Genomic DNA, 13,575 nt, shown 5'->3' with positions numbered 1-13,575 from the left:
ATATGTATTAAGGTGGTCCTTAATATGGATGTATCTGAATTTCTTTACTCCCTGGGGCTCAAATGCTTCCAAATGGATAAAAAAAAATTGCCTGAAAATTTTAGCTCTTAATATTAACTTTAAGATAGTCCGCGCTCCAATCTAAGTTTCTCATAGAAATAACATGGAATAAATTTCATTTTTTCTTTAGAATTTCATAACTCTGCTATAAATAAATCAAAAATTATTAATTGTATAATATTTATTGTAAATTTAACGCTCTACAAAAAAGTTCTCTTATGATTTTTCGATAAATTTATTGGCTTAAGAGTTATTTGAGCTCAAAGTTTAATTATTATATAATTATTAATATTATCAAGTATAATTATCAAGTGAATATTTATTTTATAAAATATATCAAATTTCTCTGACAAAATTTTCATTTACAGTCAAAAAAAGCAAATACAATCTTATTCTTGGAATTGGGGTTAATATGTGTGATTTTTCAATCAATAAAACTGATAATCCTTAGAGTTTGAAAATAATAAAATAAAAGTACAGGCGATAGTGAGTCTTACCATCTGGATAGTGAGCCTTAATCCATTTTCGTATTTTCAACTATAGCGGATTTTCGAGTATCAGAATAATATGGTTTATATTCTGATAAAAATTGAACTATAAATTGCTGCTGCTCTGGATCCTTGCTTTATATATTGTGGTACTCTTCAATAAGTTTCACTGCACGCTTAGCGATATCATTAACAACCTTCAAACTTCTTACCAATAGCAAACCCTTCTGGTAATTTTCATTTTGACACCACTCAGACGGATTCAAATTCAAAAAATCTGTATTTATTCCAAATCGTTCAAAAAACTGTAGTGATCTTGATGACACGAATGAAGCAATGTTCCAGTCGTATACATCTCTAATATTTTTAATTTCGAAACGTTTCAAAGTTCTTTCTGAATTTGTGTCAATACTTTTTAACATAATCACCATCTGGTTCTTAATGTTTAGTGATATTCTTTCGTCAAAAAATGCCATAGCTACAGTTTCTGGATTTGAATACCACAAATGCTTGCTAAATTTCTTCAATGCCACTTCAGATATTTTAGCATCTGTCGATTGATAATCAATAAGTTCTTTTAAAAATGATAAATCATTATTTGGAGCTTCAGATGCTAGAGGACAAGTGAACCATGCTTTGATATGCACTGTAGCAATAAAAATACAAATATCAGAAATTGATCTGATTAATTTCACCGTCATTTTGAATTGTTTACAAAATAAAAATATTTTTATAGTATAGATAGCTTTTGCCATCCACCCAGCGTGGTGAAATGCACCCGGTTTTCTAAATTTCACTTGACTGCACGGAACTTTACTAATAAATATCTGAACAAGCTCCAAAAGTTCTCTATAGTCTTCCCTTGGTTGTTTAGAATCAAGTTGCTTTTGGATAAAGTCATTGATGTTATCAATATGATTTTGTATTTTGTCTTGCACATACGAGTCTTCAACGCCAGTAGAATATTGACTTGTATCAATTTCAACCCAGTTCTCTCGAAATCTCTTAAATAATGGTACATCAGGACCTGAAGTTGTAGGTATTTTAAGTTCAAAAACATCCCTTAGAATAAGTTCAAATATGTGATGCCTGTAAGGCAAATACAATAGTTTTTTTTCAAGCAACCGTTCAAGTGAAACTGCAGCTCCTTTATTTGATCCTAGATTTGCAGCAGTAGTATCACAGCAAAGAGCTTTAATAAAGTCAGGAATTCCCCAATCATTGATAGCGTCAAACATTGCATCAGCATGCGACTGACCTGTACCATCATCTAGTACTGGGATTGCTAATATTTTTTCAATTTGTCGACAACTCAATACAACTGGTAGTCGTTCTTTATTTTTTCCACTTGAAGTTTTTAGAATTTTTCCATCCCAGCGTAGAACACATCCCAGCATTCAAGTCTTCAGTTTTAAAAAGTTTTTTGATTTGTTGGACTTTTTCTTCACGTATTTTCACTTTGCTACGACGAATAGATGATCTATTGACTATTAATGGATTTACGTCAATTTGTAATGATGAACATAAAGCTACAATCAAACGTACAGCATTACGATCGCTTATTTTACAATGATCAAAGACCGCTACTACTTTATCATCTACGATATTTATTGTCCCACGAGATTGTGTTGATTCTTAGTGCTGAGTTGTTGCCAGTTCGTCAGAAAAATTTGAAACTGACGATATTGTTTTTTGACTCAATGGATTTACTCCTTCAACTTCACTGCTTGATGTGAATTCCACAAATTCATCTATACAATTAACATAGAAAATATAAAAATATAAATTCGTAACTGAAATAAAGATACAACTATTTTTAATAAATCAATTAAACGTATCAAGTTAAAATTATCAATTTTACCGTATAGAACTTTTTCTCTCTCCGATTTTTCACGACGTAGCTGTAGTAGTTCATCTTTTATTTTTTGAGCTTGGTCATTATCATCAGACTCAATATTAGCTATGTAACCAACTCTACCATCTTTCCGTTGTTCAGTTAAAAAATGCATCACATTCTCATTGACCATTAGTGCCGCATTTGCATGAGCAATGTCGAACAAATTAACAATGAGGATTTAAATTCATCCTCTTCAATCTTATTTGAGTCTCTGCTTACACTTTTTTGAAAAAGCTGATAATGCTCATATAATTTTAACAGCTGATCAATACAATGGTCTTTTCTTTTATTTGGTATTTGAGCTTTTTGCCAAAATACTTTAACTTCATCTATACAGATTTCAGCACTTTCACGTAATTTGAATTCGAGAATACGTATATGATAGAAAAAAACTTTTAGCACTTGTAATTTTGAAGGCAATTTATTACCGATAATTTGAGTATCAACATCACCAATTAAATAAATATTTTGACGTAAAATTATTCTTGATGTCATGATGAATGAATATTCCGGTAGACAACTCACAGAGATTGTTTATTTTAATTAAAGGTTAGGTAATTTATAAATATTTTTAAAGATAAAAATGTCTGAGTACACACATGCTATCAGAGATGGCGTTGGTGACTCAGTCTATAAAGCCACAAAGAATACAAATATTATATTTGCTTCTTTTGACTATAAATAAAAATTTTGTAAGAGAAATTTGATATATTTTATAAAATAAATATTCACTCGATAATTATACTTGATAATATTAATAATTATATAATAATTAAACTTTGAGCTCAAATAACTCTTAAGCCAATAGATTTATCGAAAAATCATAAGAGAACTTTTTTGTAGAGCGTTAAATTTACAATAAATATTATACAATTAATAATTTTTGATTTATTTATAGCAGAGTTATGAAATTCTAAAGAAAAAATGAAATTTATTCCATGTTATTTCTATGAGAAACTTAGATTGGAGCGCGGACTATCTTAAAGTTAATATTAAGAGCTAAAATTTTCAGGCAATTTTTTTTTATCCATTTGGAAGCATTTGAGCCCCAGGGAGTGAAGAAATTCAGATACATCCATATTAAGGACCACCCTAATATGTATAGTAGTGTTCGGCAGTACAATATTTAAGCGTTATCTTCAGTCAATGATTTGGGTGTAATGCTATTTTTCAAAATACGAAATGTAGTTGAATTTTCGCTGTTTGTAATTACGTAAATTACACGTAGATTGAAGCATGTTGTGTCAATGAATAAATTCATCGATAATGGTTTTCAAACCACTTTTTATTTGTTGATTTTTGCAATAGTTTTAAATAAAATTGTGGTTTACGAAAATTACTTCCACTGCAATTCGGGTGTTCAGCTAACGTCGTACATACTCCCGAACTATCCGCAATAAACAATGCACCTGTTCGTCGTCTTTAGTGGAACAATTAATATGCTTTGAACGGTTGGTTTTACGACACATTGATTAATTGCTACTACAAATACGTCAATCGATTTGGTGTAAGACTTGTCGTTATTAAGTAATGCAATTCCAAACACGGTCAGGTTTTCTTTTCCATACAATTTTCATGGAAAATAGAAATGGAAAATCTTCTTCTGTCTCACTGGAACTTTCGAACTTGGTAGAAGGTGAAACCATCGAAATGTTTTTTTTTAACGCTCTGATAAGTATGTTGTGAATAATATTTACAACTAGAATAGCGAAGTGCTATTCATTCCGAGAGCGTTTCGTGACTGTGCCCTGATCTATAAAAAAAAAACCTGAAGGTAATGTGCCAATTTGGTGGTTCGGTGTGTCACGTCCGGAGAGTGACTCGATATAAGTAGTCAATAGGAGGGGTCCGAAGGACGTATTTTTATAGACGTTATTTCTACTATTACAATTCTAGGTACCAGTTATTGTTGCTCTGACGACGGAGTGGTTAGGCGATTTAAGATAGTAGTATGTGTAAGTGGTTGGGTTTACATAAGTTTGTTTATGGGAGTTAAGAGCGGTCTTGAGGCGTAGCGGGTGTGAATGGTGAAAATGTAACTGAGCGGAGCAGAGTATATCGGGTATGGGTGATAGTTTGGATGGAGGTGATGTGAGGTACACCCGCTGAATAGGTGTCGGGTTCCGTAGTAAGGTCGATGACTTCAGGGGATGCAGGGGAGGTGGATGTACCCTGATGACTTGTGGGGTGATTGGTGAAATGCTGGTGTTTCGGAAGGTGTGGTAAAAGTACCGGAGACACGGTTTCGGTAGGTGAAGGACTGTCACCTAGGGAATGAGAACTTTGAGGTGTTGGCGGCGAAAAGGGGCAGGTAGAGTCAATCTGGTTGTGTGATAAGGTTGTGGATTCGGGGAGATTGGCTGTTTTATATGCCAACTCTATTAGTTCGTTGATCTGATTCAGATCCCGTGCTATTGCGGCCTGTTTACGCTGCCGTACCTTGACACCTCCACGTTTGCGGTATTTCCTATCTTTCGGCTTTGGTCTGGAACATCTAAGAGTAGTACATAGGTGGTGAGACTTCGCCTTGACCCGGCGAAGACAAGGAAGTTGGGAAAAACGTAGCAGATTTCGAGGTGATAGATAAATGGTTTGCAAACAAGAAAATGGAAAGAGAGCGGTTCACGACCTCACCAGTGAAGGCAAGGAGAGAAAGAGAATTTGCAACCTCACCAGTTTAGGCGAGGAGAGAATTAAAGAGAAAAGAAGGTTTCGCGACCTCGCTAGTGCAAGCGAGGAGAGAGAATTCGAGAGAAAAGAATGTTTCGCCACCTCGCTAGTGCAAGCGAGGAGAGAGAATTTAAGGGAAAAGAAAGTTTCGCGACCTCGCTAGTGCAAGCGAGGAGAGAGAATTACGAATTAGGGGATAAGCAGGAAAATATGGACTGGGATTAATCAGGATCTTCCGAAATAGTCTATATGGAGATAATGATGTCGCTCTGATAGTTATGGAATGTTAAAATAACTCTTACCTTGATTAAATAAAGAACGATGGGGAAGTTGATGTCGAAAATGAAATGTTGGTAGGTAAATTACACTTTTCAACTGATTTTATTAATGCCAATGATTGATGAATAATGCGATCCTAAAAATAAGGATATAAATGATATAAAATTATTTAACAAATTCAATACCCGAGTTAGAGGACGTTGTCCTGATTTAAGAGATATTGAAAATGCTGGATACCCGATTTAAGAGGACAAAGGTCCCGAGTTAGAGGTATATATTGAAGTTTTGACTGACAGTAGTCGATTGAAGATTAGTTAATGAATGCTAGCCCTGGGTCCTAGTGGTCTAGCTTTCATATGCAGTTAATCTTAACAAATCGGGGATCCGCATTGTTTGGTCGTAAGTCCAATCGAATTTTCCATTGGATTGTTTGTTTAAAAATACATATCATATTACATATTCGAATGTGTATATGTCAACTCTATATTTTGACTTAACTTATGATTATTGTTTAGATCATCTTTATATATAGATAGATGCATAAAGGAAACGTTAGGTTTTAATTTGCCTGGCTCCCAAAGATAAGGGGCATCTCCTAAGTATTAGGTGACGGTGTTCTTGGATCCGTCACAGGTGTAGATTCAACTACGATGATGAAATAAGTATTACAGAATTAAAAAATTCTGCCGACGAATGAAAATGACAATTTTTTCCTAATTTGATTTTTTTTTACAGCTATGACTTTTGTCGCACCAAAAAACACAAAATTGATCTTCTGCGGTTTGAGTTTTTGTCATTGCTACTGTTTTTTTCGATAAACAAACCAGCAATTCCATTCATGATAAAATGTGTCCAGAATTGGAAAGAACAAAATTCCATAGAACGGACACCGATGTAGAATAGCGCGTGGTTCACACGGTTTGTAAGAGACACATTGTTGCCGCGACGGGAGTATCACTGTGGCCAGCCATAGAATAACCGATTTTTCTATAGGTTTATTAAACCACCGGATATGTGATTGAAAGTTTCACTAATTTTTGAATAGGTTTAGCCTTAAAAAGTTGTCAAAAAATATAGAACCAATATTCTGCGGGATAGCTGATCTCTCCTGTATGGTTTCTGGAACTAGTTAATCGTCATAAAATTATATAAAAAATGAGCTGCAGCGTGAAATATTATAACAATTAGTTTTTCTGGAAATTGCAAAAAATCACGTAAATTGATACATCGAAAAATAGAGTTGACCCTACTCGAAGATTCGGAATTTTTTATTTCACTTATTTTTATTTTTTCAATCTGAATATTAAATTTACTGATTATTGTTCAATTTTCGATCATTGAAGAATATAGTAGTTATTGTTGTTACAAAAACGGCGTTCTGAAAAATAGAAATAGTGCTAGAAAAAAAAATTGATAATTACATTCGAGGCAAACATGTATTTTCAGAAAACAAAAAATTTTCTTAAGAAAATCATGCATTCTTATGGAAATTTTTAATTCCATTGAATAAGATTATTGATTCTTTCAATAATTCAAGGAAATTATTAATTTTTTGGATAATCGGTCATTTCATCTGAGGATATCATCAAGGATACGGTTATGAATTTTTCAAAAAACGATTATCGATTTTTTGAGATAATTAATGTGTTTAGAAATCGTTAATTAGGTGAATGAAAATCAGCGATGTTTGAAGAATTGATAAAGTTTTGTGAGGATTTTTCCATTTTTATGTTCATCTACGATTAACTAATACGAGAAAAATGAAAAGTCACGGCATTATAAAACGTTGACATAATTCAAGATGAATGCAAAAACTAAATTCAACAGTTGTCAGTACACACGCTGGTGGTGCAAAGCGAGCGAGCAGATTCAATGCGTTTGGTAAACGCATTGCAACGTTGATTTTAGTCTGAATAGTTTTTGCAAATCGCCGTCGCGTTTAGCGAGAGGGCGGGAGCTCGCGAGACATAGTATCATGATAGTATCGACATTGCAGCGCGGTCAAGCGTCCCATAAGCGTTGACTGTCTCTAGCAATCTTCAGTCAACGCCATGATAGGCAATGTCGCGGACAACGGATAGGCAGGGGCACACCACAAAAATTGTCTCTATGCAGGGAAGAGGATAGCGAATGTTGCTCAGCTGCGGGACAGGGTATTTGGAATTTCGGAGGGCCTCCATCCAGAGCAGATTTCCGAAACTACCAACGTTTTCTATGATCACTAAAAGTACTGTTTTGCACCAAAAGAGCTGCATTTCGAACACCTTCTTCAAGGTCTCAGTGCATGTTCAGGCTTACCTGCCCCCACATTTTTTCAAGGTGGTGAGTTCTCATTGTCATCGCACACTTCACAACATGCCATATGGTTTCAAAAAATGCCTCATTAACACTTTTTTGCGTTTCCGCGTTTTTTCATGCATCACCGTTGGAGATAATATAGCCACTCTGAAGTGCATTTTCGATACATTTCACTTATGGTCAGTATGGTTCATTTGAATTGTTCACCTCCACGAAATATCACAACACGATGCACAGCACGTTTCATCGACATCATTCGTGTTTCAACACCTCAACAATAGTCGCTGCTGGAAAAGCCAACACCACGACGTAGGTACGGAGATCGCGAGTGAATAGTGCCATGCGGAACACGTGACTGAAGTCATAATTGAAATAAAATGTACGTAGCATGGTCCTGATTACGGTAGGTCCCACCCTCCCTCCCTCATAAATTCACCATCGGAAATTCGGCAGTCATCTTGATTATTTTCTTTTCGATTTGTGATGGAGTCTACTTACGCTTTGGTAACAAAGAGGTGTGCAGAGATGTCACCTTCTCATATCTGAATCGCATATCGCGATAAATGAACATTTCATGCGGAAGAAATGACCGACCATCTTTCATTTCACAGGTATTTTGGTGTTCACAAATTGAAATACTACTGATATTACTGTTCTTTTTGACCAATTGAACAAATATGGTTTCCTGTGATTTTCAGAGGACTTAGTGTTTGTTGAATTTTACAATGTATTTCGCTTGATTATTCATTCAGAAATTAATTTCGTAATTTGAATAATTGATGAAAATATTCAATTGTGAAATGAAAAAATCTGTGTTCTACAATCATTACACCGGCACACAAGAAAAATTAAGTAGAATGTGCAGTTGACTGGACGTACCTACGGATACGTATTTTGGTCCGCTGAATCCGAATTTGAGGTCAGTTTGACCCCTACACCCTTGAAATCTCGAGAAAACTTCGAAAAACCGTGAAAATGATGAAAATTGGCGGTTTTAATGATGAAAAAATGTTTTCGAACTATGTGATTTTCAAGTATTCCGATCCGCTGAATATGAATTGGAACTTCATTGAGACCACGAGCCATTTGAAATGTGGAAAAATCACACGAAACTCTCGAAAATTCCGAAAAAATATAGTTTTCATGATAAAAAAACTTCTTTTGGTCCAATTCAAGTAAAATTTTATATCTTTTGATGTCTTCAATTCGCATTTAGAATTTATTAGTCTATTTACCCTCTAAAACTGAAAAAATTCGAAAAAAAATCGTAAAAATGACCATTCATAACAAAAAAAAAATTTTGTAATCCGACTTTTCTAAAAGCAACAAATTTTTTATCTGTCCGGTCAAACAAAAATGAACATTTTACTCAATTTTTTTTGTGTGCCGGTGTTATTATGTGTAATGTTTCATGAATCAACCGATGTCGATGCTGATTTTTTGTTGGGTGAAATTCTAATGGTTATGCATTTCGATTTGATATCATTATGGCCCAAGCTAACTCGACCATCATATTTGAATGACTGGCTGACCCCCCACTTCAACGTTCTGTCGTCCATGTATTTGTCAGCTAAATCTGGAATCGAAGTGTATTGGCTATTCTGCGAAACAAATGATTACATATGCGCAGGCACGAATCGGGTGCGCAATTTTACGTTGTCCTCTCTGCACACATGATTGAGCGTAGAAACGAATTTGACGTAGTACGAAGAGTACTCACCCATATTTCACATATTTCATATACAACAACAAGCATTCCATCAGAAAAACGAATCCAAGTCGATAGAACTTTCAAAATTGGGAAGATAAAGTATGAATGAAAGTTTTGGATTTCAGTGTTGGCTCCACATCAAATTTAAGCTTATGATCATGATCATTGACAGATCATTCTGGTTGACATAATGGCCGAGTTGGGAGCGCTGAGAGCTGCACGGCACCGCAGCCAACACCGCAGGAGCCACCACAGCCCGCTGCTGCTTCGGCTCCGCCACCGCAGCTCGAGGCACAGCCTAGACTGGCACGGGCGGCAGCAGGAACCGAGAAAGAAAAGGAAAAAGTGAAGGAACAGAAGGAAAAAAAGGCAAGAAACAGAGGAAACAGAAAAAAAACGAAACAACCGCCGCCGCCAGAAGGATCTCATCGATCACTGCTACTACAGATAATGATATTGAGAGATGGCAAGCAGGCGCCAATGCCCCCAATAAGATAATAAATATCTTTTGGAATAAATTGCTTGTATTCGTTCTTTTTCTCCCACGCTAACGATAATGCGATAGTAGTTTCAATGCATCTGACGTCTGAGTTATGAATTACAATCGTCGTCTTGTTATGAACAAAAGTGAACATTAGTAGTTTAGGCCATTTATAATTCCACAGCAATTAGTGAATTCGAACTCTCGAAAGATTGTCTTATTGTTAGATCTTTCAGTGCTGCGACAGTGGTATTATTTTAACCCTAGGCGGGTTGAACCCAGGAAACACCCACGTGTATTCGCCGCGATTTGTACGAAACGGAAAACGGGAAACGGAACGGAAAACGGAAAACGGAAAACGAAACGAAAAGATTGTTGGGCGCCAGACGCGTTATCGCGTCACCGTAACAAATGAACAAAACTTACGGAATAAACGAATGCAGATCCGGCGGAGTGGCTGGCTAGCCACAAGCTGTCCAACAGCGAAATAAATGGTAGAGTGGTGTAGATTCACAACAACAATTCGGGCACAAATAAAATAACAATAACGCAAAATCAAATTCGTAATTACAGGATACTGTATTTTAACGAATTCGGCACGGAATACAGAATCGGTAGATTTACTAAAGTTCGAGAGTAACAAAATATAATTCGTTAAACAGTAGCGGGACATCGTTTAGGGTAGTACAAAATTATAATTTCGATATTCGAAAGGCCTAACGGGAGATTACTGATACTTTTTACGAAATGTCCGAATGTGTGATAATTACGAACGGGAGAAAAGGCGCGGTTTTACACGGAGCTGTAACGATATTAGATTTGAAATTACCGCTGTAGGTATAGCGACGCCTGAGTCAGCTAATGATCAGTCAAAATAACGACTCACCTTTGAAAATATCCGAAGGAACGAAAGGATGACACTCTGGGGAAGACAGTTAACAGGAAAGGACGTGACTGGTATTTTTCCTGTCTTTATTAAAATTTTGATAAAACGTGTTTCTAAACTAAATCCAGTGCGATCCGCTAACTATAATAAAAATAAGACTTATTAATATACAAAACAGTTATCTAAAAACATTAAATTTCACGAATACAACAATATTTTCAACGACAAAAGAATATATAAAAACTTAGAGAGTAAACTCATCAAATCACACAACAGCATATCGCCATTTGAACCATCGACGTCTCAGGATGAAATTCTAATTCCTTGGAGGACCTGAAATTGAAACTACCAGCAATAATTGACCAAAGGAGATTCGGGGAAACAAATTACCTAAGTACGAAGGACGCATTTTGGCCATCCATGTCCTGCTCCGCTTATCACCCTGGAAAAGAAACGAAATGATAAAGCTAAGTTTAAACCAAACATTAAGCCTATAAGAAATTAAACATAGCGATAATGCTCATAACAATATTCCCCAGAGAACATTTTACCACAACCATTTTATTTATACAATTTTAATCTAGTACTGACTATATATTTATATGTAATTACTATATACAACTTACCTACGACTGGTTGTGTTGTCTGTATCTGTGAAGATGTGTGATGGATGAATGTTTCGCGCTTTTTTTATGTTATTTATATAAAACAAAGAATCGAAAAAGTTCACAGTGAGAAGTAAAAGTACCTGAATAATAGTTTACACCATAAATCTTGTTATTATCATTATACTAAATATTATTGTCACCATCACTCAACCAGTAAAACTTGTGATAAAATATAAAATACTACATTGGCGCCCAACGTGGGGCCTTGAGCCCAAGGTCAAAGTTTTAGGTACAAATGTGTGTGTAAAAGTAATTGTTTGTTTTGTATTTGCCTATGGGTAAGATTATTCATAGTCCGGTTGTAACTAGGTCCAAATCTCAAAACAAAACATTGTCGTCAAGGACTGGAACAACCTATCGTCTTAAAATGGCGCACGGAACGAGCCAGACGGTGGATGAGCAAATGAAGCAGCTCAGGAGAGAGAGAGAAAATATGGAGAAGCAAAAAGCGGATCTTGAATTACGCATGACACAATTTGCAACTTGTCAGGAATTAGCTGATCAAGTTAAGATGTTGCAACGTGAAAAAGATCAACGAGATCGAGCTTCGTCAAGTAACAATATAGAGGTATCAAATGACTCAAATAATACTACCAATCGTTTGTTAGGTGGCCTGATAAATCATTTTCAACATCTCCAGTTAGACATTAAAGCACCAAAATTTTCTGACGAAGATAAAAGTAATCCCATTGAATTTTTACGAGATTTGGAGAGATATTTCAACGTTCATAACGTTAACGACGCAAAACAGGATTGGGTTCTCGGGAGTATATTAGAAGGTCGAGCCAAAATATGGTACGAAGCAAATAAAGAAGTATGCAACACTTATGAAAATTTCAGGAAGCATTTTAAACGGGAGTTTTATTCCGTTCAATACCAAGTTAAAGCTAAGAATCGATGGTCGTCTCGTCGTTATAAATCACAAGATGGGGAATTGCGCAGTTACTTTCGTCGACAATCTAAAGAAGCGAAATATTTTGAGCCCGCGTTGTCTACGTATGAAATAAATTATGCTGTAGTACAACAACTACCAGCAAGGATTCGAGATTTATTAGCAACCATAGATTTTAACAATAGTGAATTAATAATGCAATCGTTATCTAATCTAGACATATCCCAAGAAGGCAGAGAATTTGATAGAGACAAAACTCAAAATTTTAATAGACCAAATCAGAACAGGAATCAAATACAGGGGGTGATATCAAATAATTATAGTCGACAATCTCGTTTTCAATCACGCCCTAATAATAATTATAATAACAGTAATAATTATGGTTCATCCTATATGAATCCCACTGGACACCGTACGTATTATGATACAGTGCCGCAACAGTTTATATTGCCAAACACAAGATATCCACCTCCGGTGCTAGTAAGACCAACAAATTACGATAATCAAGTAGCTAGTAATCCTAACTTATGCCAATTTAATAATCCTGCAACTAATTTAAACTAAATTCGGGTGCGATAAACAGAGATCCGTTATCGTACCGATGGTCAAACGAATTTATCGAGGATCTATCGGCGGATATAGAACCTAGTTGTCAAAATAAAGACGCTGCAAAAGAAAAGGGTCTGAAATGTCCACATCTATTGGTTAAAATAGCAGATATTACCACCTATGCGCTACTCGATACAGGGAGTCAAATAACTTGTATTTCTGAAAGTTTTTATAATCGAATTATGGCTAGTTGTCAGTTTGCAGTACTACCAGTAACGAACATCAAGGTATATCCAGCAATTGGAAAAAAGGCGGTGAGCGTGAAGCAACAAATATTGATAGACTTGTATATAGATCAGCGGAGAATGACCTATGCCTTTTTAATTGTACCTAAATTGTCTGTAGATGTCATATTGGGGGATGACTGGCTGTCAGTTAATCAAGTAGTATTAAATTATTCTACAGAATCCATAGAAATTCACGGAACGGTAATGGCTAACGAATTTGTGTCGTACAGCCGAGAGTCTGTGAATAGATTGGAGTCTTCTATTAATGATAACATAACATACATTCAAATTATTGATCGTCAAACGATAAAAAATTACTTAAATAAGTCCACCAACGTAGAAGAATCACATTATTCAAGGGTAGAATATCAAGATAATAATCTTTGCCACATTAACTCATTCATTGAGA

General features: G+C 35.4%; 2 protein-coding genes across 2 annotated transcripts; one reads left to right on the top strand and one right to left on the bottom strand.

Annotated features, from left to right (window-relative positions):
• Positions 1-413: 413 nt before the first annotated feature.
• Positions 414-2,975, bottom strand: LOC125502160. Its single transcript, XM_048659970.1, has 2 exons — positions 2,410-2,975; positions 414-2,299 (listed from the first exon to the last, which is right to left on the bottom strand). The coding sequence occupies exon 2, from the start codon at positions 1,943-1,945 to the stop codon at positions 686-688; it is 1,260 nt and encodes a 419-aa protein (XP_048515927.1). The 5' UTR covers positions 1,946-2,299; positions 2,410-2,975; the 3' UTR covers positions 414-685.
• Positions 2,976-11,712: 8,737 nt separating this feature from the next.
• On the top strand, positions 11,713-13,299 carry LOC125502000. Its single transcript, XM_048659371.1, has 2 exons — positions 11,713-12,006; positions 12,079-13,299. Exons 1-2 carry the CDS (start codon positions 11,713-11,715, stop codon positions 12,892-12,894), a joined length of 1,110 nt encoding a protein of 369 aa, XP_048515328.1. The 3' UTR covers positions 12,895-13,299.
• The last annotated feature ends 276 nt before the right edge of the window (positions 13,300-13,575 follow it).

The sequence above is a fragment of the Athalia rosae genome, chromosome 8 (genome assembly GCF_917208135.1).
Source record: "Athalia rosae chromosome 8, iyAthRosa1.1, whole genome shotgun sequence".
Taxonomy (NCBI): Eukaryota; Metazoa; Arthropoda; class Insecta; order Hymenoptera; family Athaliidae; genus Athalia; species Athalia rosae.
The sequence above is the reverse complement of the archived record's forward strand: the minus strand, read 5'-3'. Positions and strand labels throughout refer to the sequence as shown.

Coding starts and splice junctions, on each gene's coding strand:
- LOC125502160 (XM_048659970.1), bottom strand. CDS start 1,945: ATGCTGGGATGTGTTCTACGCTGGGATGGAAAAATTCTAAAAACTTCA.
- LOC125502000 (XM_048659371.1), top strand. CDS start 11,713: ATGGGTAAGATTATTCATAGTCCGGTTGTAACTAGGTCCAAATCTCAA. Junction 12,007..12,078: donor CGTCAAGTAACAATATAGAG/GTATCAAATGAC, acceptor CAACATCTCCAG/TTAGACATTAAAGCACCAAA.